The sequence below is a fragment of the Haliotis rufescens genome, unplaced genomic scaffold (genome assembly GCF_023055435.1).
Source record: "Haliotis rufescens isolate VD_foot unplaced genomic scaffold, xgHalRufe1.0.p SCAF_11, whole genome shotgun sequence".
NCBI lineage: Eukaryota > Metazoa > Mollusca > Gastropoda > Lepetellida > Haliotidae > Haliotis > Haliotis rufescens.
The window spans coordinates 18,769,316-18,783,598 of record NW_025963791.1 but is presented as its reverse complement, the minus strand read 5'-3'; the positions used below and the strand labels follow the sequence as shown (position 1 = coordinate 18,783,598).

The following is a 14,283-nucleotide window of genomic DNA, read 5'->3' as shown; positions in this document are numbered from 1 at the left end:
ACATTTAAATAGCTTTTTTACACAGAAATATACTTCTCAAAAGAATTAAGAAACACTCAACTCTGAACAAAAAGAAATGTTTTAGAAAAATAAAAACATTTAAATATTTTTTTACAAAGAAGTATACTTCTCAAAAGAAGTTAAGGAACACTCAAATCTGAACAAAAAGAAATGTGTTTAAGAAAAAAAAGCTTTTAAATGGCTATTTTACACATAAGTATACTACTCAAAAGAGGTTAAGGAACACTCAATTCATTTTCATTACTTTGGTGAATCTGTCATGGCATGATAAGTTAACTACAGTAATATGAAACAATCGGGTGGTCGTTAGCTTCTTTTGGGTAGTATGCACAGGAAGTAGTGCTTAGCATTTTGCAGTTGTATATAAATAGGGTGCGAAGATTGAAAGTGAAGTGTCCTTGTGTAGGTGTCTGCCGCTGTGTGACCTGTGGTCAAGTCTGGTATACGTGGCCTGCAAGCAGACCGGCACACAGAGACTCAAGGCCATACAGCTGCTCCTGAAGATTACACAGACACAGTTCAGGTAGGTGGAGGAGGTGGAGTCATATGTTGTGTCAGCTTAATGTCGGGGGATAGTCCAAAGGTCACAACACTGTCAGACTAAGAATCAGTATCAGAGGAATCTGGGATTTGAACCTACAGTCAAGTCCCGTTAATCCGACATCGATGGTTGCACATGATTGTGTCGGATTAACGAGTATGTCGGATAAACGAAATTTAGTAGTATCAACGTTCGTGATCGAAAATCGGACAACTACACGATAGATAAGGATTCAAACACGTTATAAAAAATATAAAATATATATTCATAGTGTTATGTTAAATTATTGGCGGAATATGTTTTCTAATCATTCAACCTCTAAAGTTTAACACAAAACAACTGTTACGGACTGTTTGACAGATTCAAAATACTTTAAAAAGCATAGTCTGGAATGGAAGTCGCAACTTTGAAACTGGAACCCAAAGCTTAAGAAAGCTGCTTTCTAAGTGGCTAACGTCGACTTCCTGTTGGTCATTTCATTGGTAGGTCATAGTTCGCGAAAGGTTGTTCTGACGTGACTTGTAATGGGATGTCCTCGTCGATAGCAAGAACTTGTATCTGATTTTAATAAGATTGAGGTAATCTAAGCATGTGAATTATCCTGTTTTCTTTATTTAAAGCATTAATTGTTTATTGTTAAGCAAGTTTATCGCTGCAGCTTTGTAATATGCAGCTACCAGCTGACTCGCCTCGCATCAAAACTCTGGCTGTGTACTCGCGGGCAGATGACCACGGAGTACGCTGATCACTGTGTCGGATTAACGAGACTGATTAATGAGTGATTTCGGCAATTCGTTGCAAATTAGGTGTGTCGGAGTCGGAGTGCGAGACTGTCGGATTAACGGGTCTAAATAGCACTGATTTAATCGGTTCCCATCATTAGTGTCGGATAAAGCCGATTGTCGGATTAACGAGTGTCGGATTAACGAGACTTGACTGTATTTGATTTTAAGGGAGACGACTGTCCGCAAAGGGAGACAACTATGCACAGCTAGATGCAAGGACTTAGACCACTGTGACCCAGCTGATACACTTGATTTCAGGGTTAGAACTTAACATTAGCCTGCTAGCCCAGCAGATATGATATGTCCGTTTAGTTGTGAGTGGGGCAGGGATGATTATCTAGCAATTACTTTATTTATGGCCTTATGGATCATACTGACCTATTCTCTCTGTGTATGTTCAGGTGTAGACTGGGGACAGACCAGAAGCCCTCTGTTGATCCAGGGCTTCTCAAGCCACTATGGTTCCTCTACACCAGTCTCACCAAAGATGACGCAGATCCAGGGAATGTCCTGCCGCCGGTTGTCCGTGCTCTGTCCGAGCTGTTCTTGCAAGTGGAAAACCTTGTCATGGTATGTTCGAAGACCATTGTATTAAAATGGGAAACTGGTATTATCATGTTGAATAGAGATCTTTTTACTCAAATGCATCATTAAGTTTACAAGATTTCATTATATATTATGAGTTTCTGCATCAAAAGATGTGCCCCAAAGTATGCATGACTGCGTCATGTGTTTTTTCTTGTGTGAAGTCAGACTGTTATATATGACTTGAAATGCTGGTGTTATCATAATTCTTGTGTTCAGGAGTGGGACATGCATGTAGACTACTTGGTGGCAGTGCAGGATATTGAGGACATTCGCAAGGTGGTCGGACAGGTGAGTACACAGCTACAACATCTGTGCCTGTCAGATCTTACACTGTATGCTGCGATTGCAAAGACAGAGATAAAGTCACAACAGTTGTAACACTCAATGCAGTGATTGCAAACATGGAGATAAACTCGCAACAGTTGTCACGCTCAATGCAGTGATTGCAAACACGGAGATAAACTCGCAACAGTTGTAACACTCAATGCAGTGATTGCAAACATGGAGATAAACTCGCAACAGTTGTAACACTTAATGCAGTGATTGCAAACACGGAGATAAACTCGCAACAGTTGTAACAGTTCTCGCACATTTCTGGCTGAAATAATGTTGATGTGTAAAGTTGTCACACTGTTCTTAAGCTTACCTCAAGATGATGTATGAAATGTGCAGTATGGATGCAAAGTCTACTCTCTAATAAATGGATAGTAACAGGATTGATTCTCTTTACCACAGGGCCTCATCAACATTGCTGCCATTGGCCATATGATCGGGTACAAGAACTCTGCTACGGAGCTGGCACTAGCTGTCAAGAAACGAAGCACAGCAGTTTAAAGTTCTCAAGAAAAATAACTCTGCCAGCTTTTAGGATATGTACAGTAATGATATGTTTCATGTACAAATGCGTTCATTATGTACAATATGTATTTTAATTTGTAATATAATTTGTACATTTCTAATAGTTGTTTTATGTTTTGAGCTTTGCACCAATGTTTTTGTCAACAGTCAACTCTTCTGTGATTCTTGCCATAATTAAATACTGACTGCCTAAATAGCATGAACCAGTTCAAGAGAATCTTTCTTTCGAAGAGTTAGTTTTTCGTCCTGCAGCTACAGGTCATCAGGTTGTCCTTTCTTCACTATACATTTTCTTTATATATAAATCCACTGATGCTTGAGAGGAGGGGGGTGTCGCACTCATAATGAGTCGCGATTTTGGCAAGGGACAGTGGTCGCATTTCTTTTGGAGACACATTAATTTCACGATTTACAGTAACCAATTGTCTGCCTGCACTGTTCATGTTAGCCAGTAACATGTTGCCTGGACCAGTCACCACTAACATGTTCTCATAGAAGGATAAGGGACAGCTGTAATTATGGAGATATATCAGGTGTTCCCACGTTAACCAATCCAAGACGAAACTGATCACAATATTGATGGGACAATTGTTACTTAGGGTGTCTGTCAGTGTTAAGACAATTTTTCACATGTATAGTGCTGTTTGTAGGCAGGATAACGATAGGGTTTTGGCTGACCCAAGAATATTCTCAAGTATGGGTGACTAGTTACGAGCTTAGGATCTCTCATCAGACTGTTTATAGGCAGTTATCCATTTATGTTCACATGAGTCTCTTTGCATGGAAGTGACTGTTACCCAATCATGAAGTATTGTACTTGAAGATTATGTCTGTCTCTTGATCTCGGCAGTTTAGCATGTATTATTTGATTGAAGCCAAATTTGTTGATGATGCTAATTAACTACATGTGTAAGTATTTGCTCAGTAGCACCACTTTAATTCATCATAAATTAAAGCTATCATCAGTTTGTGGTGCTTTTGCAGCAAATGCCTGTTCTGTGTATTGCATGTTAAAGTAACACATCAGAGTATTTTATATGTGTGTATAAATCACCAACATATCTGCACTAGTGATAAGTAATTAAGTTATATATGGATAAACAGATGTTTTGTGGTGTCAATATTTTTTTTCAGTTATTGTTTTCTTTAGGAATGTGGCCTCCATTTGTTATATGTGAAATGTTATGTATAATTTATCCTGTCAATTTCCTAACGGTGAGTCTATAAATATGTTACTGGTTAGGCCGTCAGTGTTTTCCTAAGCATGTTGTTTCCATGTGAATATTACAAATTGTCAAATGATGTGTTCATAATTTACAGTCATTTTCTCTATGTATGTTTAACTATATGATAAAGTGGTATATATTTAGCCTGTTTAGGATCTCCACGATATATCTTTGCTTTGAATTATATTCTCCTGACAGTCTAAAGTAATTTAATTACTCAACAAGTCAGACTTTTGAAAATATTTTCAATATTATATCAATAAAATATTACTTTAAAAAGAATTATTTTAAGATCTGACACATTATTTCCTATTTATGTGAAATGTCTTAATATATATCAACTGTATAATGACCTCAAATAATGGCACAAGTCACTTATCACTATTTGTGACAAGACCTTGGTGAGGACAGATCAAGCAATTACCGGTAATGTCAAGTGACAAAGTTTTGATGTGTTTGAAAAGCCAAATATCAAGAATAGGTATGAAAGAATGAAACCATACCCTCTGGCCCCACTCTATGGAACATATACTACTCAGTAAAGTTAAGGATCACTCAATTCTTTCACATTACTATAGTTAAGCTGTCATGACATGACAATGACAAGAATGACCTGGTCATTTTTACTTGTTTTGAGTAGTACCGTATTCAATGTAATTAGCGCCCCGCTCTAATAAACGCCCACGGCGATATTTGCTAAGATATTGGCTAGTGAACAATCCCAATTAGCACCCCTTCCGATTGATCAATGTACACAAGACCTATTTATTCGTGTATAATACGAACTCGTGTGTAATATGCACCCTCAATTATGGGCAATTCAATTCTGGAAAAATATATCTCTCGTATATAAACATTTCAGGCTGTCAGCATAAACCACGGAATTTATCTTTCAACTGTTTTTTTCACCAAAATAATATTCTAATAAGAGCCCCCTATTTCTAATTTTGAGAGCGCCCTGGGCGCTTATTACGTAGAATACGGTATACATGATAGGTCAATGGAGTTATAGAAAAAATCAAACTATAAAATGACAGATATTTTTTTGTACCTTTTTTATTTGACAAACATGATAGGTCAACATTTCAATACATGATCTGTGTGTGCACTGTTCCATTAAGATGGAAGATTGTAATACAAAGATTATTTAAGAGTTTTGCATCACTTATGAGATGTCTATATCACCAATATTTACAATGCTGTTAAATTCAAGTGAATCTTTTCCTGTATTGGAATTTTGTGAAGATATATAGCAGCGGCAGTTTGTCCCCCTGATATGCTGGTAACACTCGTGCCCTGTGATACTCCGCGGATGTACATACTGTACAGACACTAGGACTGTGGCCACAGTATTTATCTGTCATGTATATAAGTCAAGTCAGTTGTACATTCTGTGCATATCTGTTGACACTGATCGTTTTAAGTGCTATTGAATATAGTGGAAAATAGTAATATAATTTTCAGTTGATTATGTGAGTATTTATTTGTTTGCATATCCCTGGTTGTTGAATTTTGGATATTTCTTACATGTTTTCCTAACTACTTTATTTTGTGAGTTTATCGATCATTTAGAATCGTAGAATCTTCCTAGATCAGTTAATGCGTAGCGCTTCTGTTTGATGGCACAGCATGGAAATCATGATTTGTAAGAACTGAAAATGTCAGCTGGAGAACTGGCAGTAGTAAGGTAGGTTCTATAAAACACAAACAGATGAAACATCACGGAAAAAAGTAGCTGTAAATCCATGGTTGTGGATTGTTTTTTTGTGAATGAACAGACCTGACTAAGTAATGGCTGTGTATGGCTGAAACATGTTCACTCATCTGTTATATGTATTTAGCTTGCAATTGTTGATGTAAGATCATGTTATACATCACTGATAAAGAATAAGAATAATGCCCTGTTTGTTTCCTAGATGTACAGACAGGTACACATAAATGCATGCGCTCTCTTTCGCTCTCTCTCTCTCTCTCTCTCTCACACACACACACACACACACACACACACACACACACACAGAGGCTAAGGCACACTCAGACAATACGCACAGATGGAGGCACACAGAAAGTGGAAGGGAGACACACACAGGGCAATGTACACACAGAGACACACATATAGGTACACACACAGATAAAGGTACACACTAACAGATGAAGGTACCGGTACACACACACAGATGAAGGTTCACACACTGAGACACAAAGGGGTTCACACACATATAGGTACACACACAGATAAAGGTACACACTAACAGATGAAGGTACCGGTACACACACACAGATGAAGGTTCACACATAGAGACACACAGGGGTTCACACACATATAGGTACACACACAGATAAAGGTACACACTAACAGATGAAGGTTCACACACACAGATGAAGGTTCACACACAGACACACAGGGGTTCACACACATATAGGTATACACACAGATAAAGTACACACTAACAGATGAAGGTACACACACATAGATGAAGGTTCACACACAGAGACATACAGGGGTTCACACACAGGTACACACACAGGTACACACACACCCAGAGACACAGATAATGGTACACACACATACACAGATAAAGGTAGAGACACACAGATGAAGGTACACACACACATACATACACACACAGAGATGAAGAGATACACACAGAGAGACACACAGATGAAGGTACACACACACACAGATGAATCTACACACACAGAGACACACACACGCAGATGAAGGTACTCTCACACAAAGATGTATGAGCGTGACACCAAAGCGTTAATGTTTTAAATTAAAGAACAGAAACATCCGCATAACTAAGACAACAGTTGACATAATATGTTACATAGTTATATATGTTGCGGAGGTCTGTGAAGCAGTTGAACATCTATTTTGATAAGATTCAGCATTTCCATTTAAAAAATGGAGTATCAATCAAACTGTTTGCATATGTTATGTGCATTTGACCAGTGTCAGTGTACCTTATCAGAGTGATGTGGCATTGAGTTGCTCTGTATGCTTGATTTCTTGATAGCTGAAACAAAGTCTGAGGTACATTTTGAGCTGTCATTTCTCACAATCAAACAGTTAAAACCAAATATTTAAAACCTGTGACAGTATATTGGAGCTTGATTGTGATGTAAGCTGCCAACAATCAAGTTATGCATGAACGTCAAAAGTATTGAATAATTGTTCTTTTCAGTAAGATAGTGTTCATCAAGTATGTCAGCTGTAAATGTTATGTTTTGTTATTTGATGCGCTCAAACTCTGAGATTGTGTTCTATTGTCCTCATTTCGTAATCTGATATGATATTATGCCCATGCAGACCGAGTTATTCTGTGCCTTCTGTTTGAGTGGTGTATCTGTTGACTGTGAAGCTAGGTTGTCCTGTACGCTCTCTGTGCACTGTACACTGTACATATTGCTCAACTGTGTCTTTTGTAAAAGATTATGACATCCACTCATTGTTTTCTTGTTTCTTCACACCAAGGGATTTTATATTCAACCCAGTTTAGAACACAAACATGGGATACACTTCGTGGAGCATTGATGACAGCACCAACCTACTCTTGTCCATGAGAGATGACGAAGGAAAATCAACCTGCTTGGAGAGAAGACAGCTCACTGATCACTGAAAAGATGACTTGATGGTTGTCACATCATGCATATGTGCACCAGAGATAGGCTATTTTAGGGCAACATAACATTGTGGAAGTAGACCATGAGTGACTGGGTTTCATCTTGTTTGTTTGTTTTTAACGCTGCACTCAGCAATAATCCAGCTATATGATGGCGGTCTGTAAATAATAAATAAGTCTGGACCAGACAATCCAGTGATTGACATCATGAGCATCAATCCATGCAATTGTGATCGATGACATGCATCAACTAAATCAGCGAGCCTGACCACCCAATCCCGTCGCCTCTTACGACAAGCATTGTCGCCTTCTTACGGCAACCATGGGTTCTCTTCATTAGAAATACACATTCTTTGTATTAAAACAAGAAACATAGGTTTGTAAGCAGAGAGACCCGTGAAGATTCCGGGGTAGAATAGGTATTCAGCAACCCATACTTGCCGTAAAAGGCGACTATGCTTGTAAACGGCGACTAACGGGATCGGGTGGTCAGTCTTGCTGACTTGGTTGATACATGTCATCGATCCCAATTGCGTGGATCGATGCTCATGATGTCAATCACTGGATTGTCTGGTCCGGACTCGATTATTTTACAGACTGCCATCATATAGCTTGAATATTCCTGAGTGAGGCGTTAAACAACAAATAAACAAAATGTAAGCAGAGAATCTCTCCAGTCCATCATCCTTTCAACAGTCAATTTTAGTCCAGAAGGTCTCATCTTGCTTCCCTGGACGCCTGGGATACATCCATGTCTACCCCAACATTTTATCAGGGTTTTTCATCATCTACTGTACATTCAACGTTCATCAGTTTTAAATATTTATGGGTCGGTAACTGAGCAATCTGTGAGAGATCGGACCTGAAATATCCCGTATTCAGGTAGAATTAAAAGAACAACATATCGAAACACATGGAAAATACAACCGATCCCAATTCAAAATACATCAACAATTAATTAGAACAAGGATAATTATTTCGCATTTCATTTACTTCTTTAGATGTCATTACTTTTTCTGTCCTTCATAATTACATCTTTATCGTTGTGCCTTGTAGAAGTGTCAAAGATGTCGAAGAGGGATATTATAGAGGACAGTGAAGTGATCCGGAGTCGGATCGCCGTAATCCAGCATCTGCCTCCCAGGAGATACACGGAGATAAAGAGAATGGCAAAACGTGTAATACGGAATGCGCAGTTGTAGAGTGTAGGGAAGAGAAACTCTACTGTCGCTATTTACATTTAGCGACTGGTCATAAATTAGAAGGTGTTGGGTTGGGTTGAGGTGTCGAAGGTGAAGGAGGTGAGATTAAGGGTACTTGCATGGGAAACTATTTGGTTTATTTTATTTATTTTTATTTTGTTTGAAGGTGTTACATAAAAAATCAGGGGTCAGCAATATTTGATACATTTCTAAGATATATTTAGGATAACGCAAACTGATAAAAACGGTTTCCGCGGGGTCATGTATGGATAAGATGCAAATGTGAAATATCAGGCAGATGCTACTTTTTTTAAAATACCGAAAATTACTCCTTAACTGGAACGTAGCTGAGGCCTTTTCTAAGTTTGGAGATATATTGCGAAACAATTTATAGCAGGGATACTAGAGCTTTAAAGCGGGATCATCTGTGCTTGTAGACCTCTGCGTTTTGGGGCCTTTTCCGGAAATTAAAACAGTTGGATTTGGCCAAAATCTGTCCGAATTGTTACCTTGTTCTATTTTGTCGCTGAGGATACATCAGACTGCACTTCGCAACGTAATGACTGGACATCCACGCTCTAAAGAAATGTGGTGTCTCATAGACTAGGGTTAGAATATCTTCCTTTGATAAAGGGCAGTTACTCTAGCGGACAGACCGATGGATTGCCTCGAAAGGCAACTTGAAGCAATTTGTGTAAGCTATTGCTATTTCGTTTCTATGTGGTTACGTCACTGTCCAAGAAAAAGGTTTCAGTTGGAACTATATCGACTCTTGTCACTGACATTCTGACGTAATATATATCAATGCGCACATTCCAGGAAAGCTTGCAATGGTTAGGTATATTTGTGAGAGATGAGAACAGAGGTTTCGACGACAGAATTTAAGAATGACATTACATACCCCTATCAGTTAAGCTCCCTCTGACAATTAGAGAACAGTGATATACCGTATTCGACGTAATAAGCGCCCACGGCGATATTTGCTAATATATTGGCTAGTGAACAATCTCAGTTAGCATCCCTTCCAATTGATTAATGTACACAAGACTTATTTATTTGTGTATAATACGCACTCGTATGTCATATGCACCCTTAATTATGGGCAATTAAATCCTGGAAAAATATATCTGTCGTATATAAACATTTCAGGCTGTCAGCATAAACCACGAAATTTACGATCTTTCAACTCAAAATAATATCCTAATAAGAGCTCCCTATTTCTAATTTTGAGAGCGCCCTGGGCGGTTATTACGTCGAATGCGGTAGGCCTAAACGTTTATAAACATTCAAAGTTTCATGATACTCATTCATAGGACGCATGGCTAACTTCCTGTGCCGCCCAAACACACAGACATATTAACATAAAGCATGACACCCTCGAGTTTCAGAAAAAGCATTTCGATATTGATGCAAGTAAGGGTATATAAAGTGGAAATTAACCGATTGTTTAGTCAGCTCATGTATACTTAACATGCAGAAGGCTATCAGGGGCACTCGGTTGGCAAACTAGTGTTATGCATGACACAGATATGTCATACAGAACCATTGGACGTCAACTTGGTTGTGACCATACTGTCATCAGCAGACTCGATAGAAAACACCGACAGACACGTGAAGTGAAGAACCGTCCACGACCAGGGCGATCCCGAAAGACAACTGTACGGGAAGACAGGGCCCCTGTACGTCTTGTGAGGCGACATCCCATTGCTACAGGTAATGCTCTGAAGAACAATAGCTTCCCAACATTTGCATCTGTCCACCAGAATTGTCCGAACCCCGCTAAAATCATTTGACTTAAAGTCACGAAGGGTCATCAGACGTCCCTTGTTAACTGCCCATCATCAAAGGGGGCGGTCGGGTAGCCTAGTGGTTAAAGCGTTCGCCCGTCACGCCGAAGACCCGGGTTCGATTCCCGACATGGGTACAATATGTGAAGCCTATTTCTGGAGTCTCCCGCCGTGATATTGCTGGAATATTGCTAAAAGCGGCGTAAAACCATACTCACTCATCATCAAAGACTTCGAATGGCTTGGTTTATTTCTCGACGTTACTGGAATCCGAGGACGTGGAAAAAGAGGATCCATTGGTCTGATGAAAGCAGATTCTTGCTGCACGTCACAGATGGGCGAATGCGGGCTGGAGACACAGAAACACTGCTATACCCCTTGGAACATTGTACCAGCAGTCCGTGTGGTGGAGGCTCCATAGTGGTGTGCGAGCAATATCTCATGACTGTAAACTTGACATGGTAACTATACGAGGCTGATGTGCGTTTTAATCATAAAAGAGAGCTGAGATTTTTCCAGTCGCAATTCAAATTATACATATGGACGGAATGTTCAAATTTTCTCACTATCTACTTACAGTACTTAACAGTACAGGCATATGTGCTTTTATAACAATCCACGTTTTTCTGCGTAAAAAAGAAATTGATTGATTTATGGCCCTATTTAGCTATTTGATCCCCCGCCCCCGGGCCAAATTATCAAAACAAATACCAAATAACACCGCTCAATAGCGCTGAGTGGTACGTACTTCCTAAAAAACAATAGTGTTTTCTTAAAAACAACGCTTATGTCAATGCTTATTCTGTTTGCGGAGTCGATGTCATCAAAGTGGAAGTTCTCACCCAAGCAATGGTAATACTACCGGATGTCCATTATGTAATTTCTATTTTTTGGATGACATATTGTTCTCAGTAACCATAATGTGGAAATAGATAGTTGATTGGTTTTATATTCAAGTTGGTATTTCCGCTATTCAAAGTGTTCAGTGAGGCCGTCTTATCAACAGTCATTTCTGAGACATAAATGCAAAGTATAATTACCGTATTCGACGTAATAAGCGCCCCGCTCTAATAAACGCCCACGGCAATATTTCCTAATATATTGGCTAGTGAACAATCCCAATTAGCACCCCTTCCGATTGATTAATGTACACAAGACTTATTTATTCGCGTATAATAAGCACTCGTTATATGCACACTTAATTATGGGCAATTAAATTCGGGGAAAATATATCTGTCGTACATAAACATTTCAGGCTGTCAGCATAAACCAAGAAATTCATCTTTCAACTCAACTTTTTTTCACCAAAATGATATTCTGATTTTGAGAGCGCTGGGCGCTTATTACGTCGAATACGGCAATTAAGTCTACGCTAATTTGTTTGCATTTATAATTAACTCTAACGTTAATTTCAAGATTTACAGTACATACTATTCAAACGAAGTTTAAAAACACCCGATTCCTTCATGGTTAGACTATGGTTAGTCATTAGAGTGAGTGAGTGAGTTGGGTTTAACGCCGCTTTTAACAGTATTCCAGTTATATCACGGCGTGTCAGCTTGATGTGGGAGGAAAGCCCGAAGTGATGCAGGTCTCAGACGTTTACCACTTCGGTGAAACCCACGAGCACGGGTATGGTGCTGACAAACCTAGAAACATAATTGGGGCGAACCGGGATTCGAACCCACAATCATAGGTTTCTGGCGTGCCCAAGGGACACAACTCTGCACAGCGAATCGCGGCGCCTTAGACGACTGGGCCACCCGTGCCCCCGGTTAGTCATTAGAGGAAGCGATAGAGCGAGAAAGCGATAGAGCGAGAAAGCGATAAAGCGATAGAGCGATAGAGCGATAAAGCGATAGAGCGAGAAAGCGATAGAGCGAGAAAGCGATATTACCCATAATGCCGTACATTAGAACGGTTTTTGCCAATATTTAGTGATCCATTCCTGTAATTCTCACTGCTATTTTGCCTCTTATGATTAGATTTTTTAAACATCATGTAGTAGATTAATATGTTACAAAATACACACGTATTTTTTTCTCGTTTAGCTTGTATATTTTCTTGTAGTGTAATAAATAAGCAAGATTCACAGAATACAGATAGTCACTGTTCATATTTTCATTTTGTTCATAGTATCCCCCCCATTCCTCCATCAATCTTAAAACTGATAAAAAAGGAGATGACAAATAATTTTCAGTTTTATTAGCTGTAAAATATTAGGTTTTGTTTGATAAATTCTGATGGTAAACAGAAGTCGTTCATGTAATGTTATCAGTGGTTCGGAAAACGTTGTTACGTAACGCACGTGCAGTACGTGCTCGGGCTTGGCTACCGATTGTCACTTGTCGTCTGATGAATAAAGGAAGTGGGAAGTTGGCAGGTTGTCTCTTGGGTATTGAAAGAACACTACAATTTTGGCGACGAGGATGGGATTCTACATGTGTGGTACCAAGAAGACCAAGCTGTAAGTTGGTGACGAACATTCGCTCTGTGTTAATGGGACTGATAGCGCTTGTTGTAGTGTGCGCTGTGCTGTTAAAAATGGCGTTCTCGACATATGGTCGAATGGAGGAATTTTCAGTGTCTGAAAATGCAGACTAGGTTGAGTATATTGAAAGACTTAATCAGTATTTCGTCGCTAACGATGTTGAAGATGCCGGGAAGAGGAAAGCGATATTGCTTACCGTAGTAGGTAAGGAAACCTACTTCCTCATAAGGACTTTAGTCTCACCGGCAAAACCCGCTGACAAGTCATATCCAGAATTGGTTGATGTCGTTTAAAGCCATGTGAATCCCAAACCATTAGTTATCGCTGAAAGATAAAAGTTTTATCAGCGAAAACAACGCTCTGATGAATCAGTGAGTGCATTTATGGCTGAACTACGCAAACTGAGTGAACATTGCGATTTTGGTGGATTTCTTGATGATGCAATGAGAGACATGTTTGTGTGTGGACTCGCTTCAGCAGCTATGCAGCGTAGATTGCTTGCTGAGAAGGATTTGAACTTAAAGAAATCAATGGAAATATCTTTGAGTATGGAAGCTGCGAATAAGGAGACCAATGAGTTTAGTCATAAAGTGAATGTACTAGTGAAGTCTGACAAGAACCGGAAGTATTCAGATAAGCCAGTTGGATCGATGTCTCGGGATAACCGTGAATGTTGGCGCTGTGGAAAGAAAACCCACAACAGTGACAATTGCTATTACAAGAAAATCATATGTCATATCTGTCAGAAGCAAGGGAACATTAGCAGGAGGTGCCACGAGAAACAAGATTGTATTGTTAGCAACGTCCAAAGAATTATTATGCTCGTCCGATTTCGGGATCACAATTATGTTCATTAAGTTGCATGTACATTATGCAAACAAAAGTTGTACATGTACACAGTTATGTTTCCCCTACAAAATACAGATGAATTAGATATATGTCTCTACCTTAAGTCACATATACGACTTTCGAGAGCGTCATTAACCCGTAACCCCATTCCTTGGACAACAGAAATGAAATGCGTTGTAAATATTTTTTAAAAACAGCTTGTTTCTTATAATGACTTTCGATCAAACTGTCTTCGGGAATTATATGTGCAGTTTACACAAGTACATATATCAACTGTGGTAACGCCACAGCGATGGGGGCAGTCGGGTA

At 39.2% G+C, this 14,283-nt stretch overlaps 1 protein-coding gene and 1 long non-coding RNA gene across 4 annotated transcripts in view; both read left to right on the top strand.

Annotated features, from left to right (window-relative positions):
* LOC124120465 (zinc finger ZZ-type and EF-hand domain-containing protein 1-like) overlaps window positions 1-4,719 on the top strand; it is a 112,373-nt gene extending 107,654 nt beyond the window's left edge. For all 3 annotated transcript variants that reach the window (XM_048392376.1, XM_048392377.1, XM_046483290.2), the window contains 4 exons: window positions 428-544; window positions 1,749-1,917; window positions 2,152-2,223; window positions 2,671-4,719. In XM_048392376.1, coding sequence (XP_048248333.1) covers window positions 428-544; window positions 1,749-1,917; window positions 2,152-2,223; window positions 2,671-2,769 — 457 coding nt within the window. In that variant the 3' untranslated portion in view covers window positions 2,770-4,719. The remainder of the gene's footprint in view (window positions 1-427; window positions 545-1,748; window positions 1,918-2,151; window positions 2,224-2,670) is intronic.
* A 152-nt stretch (window positions 4,720-4,871) lies between these two features.
* Window positions 4,872-7,467, top strand: LOC125377984. The gene is made up of 2 exons (XR_007219951.1): window positions 4,872-6,442; window positions 6,548-7,467. It is a non-coding gene; the product is annotated as an uncharacterized LOC125377984 (long non-coding RNA).
* The last annotated feature ends 6,816 nt before the right edge of the window (window positions 7,468-14,283 follow it).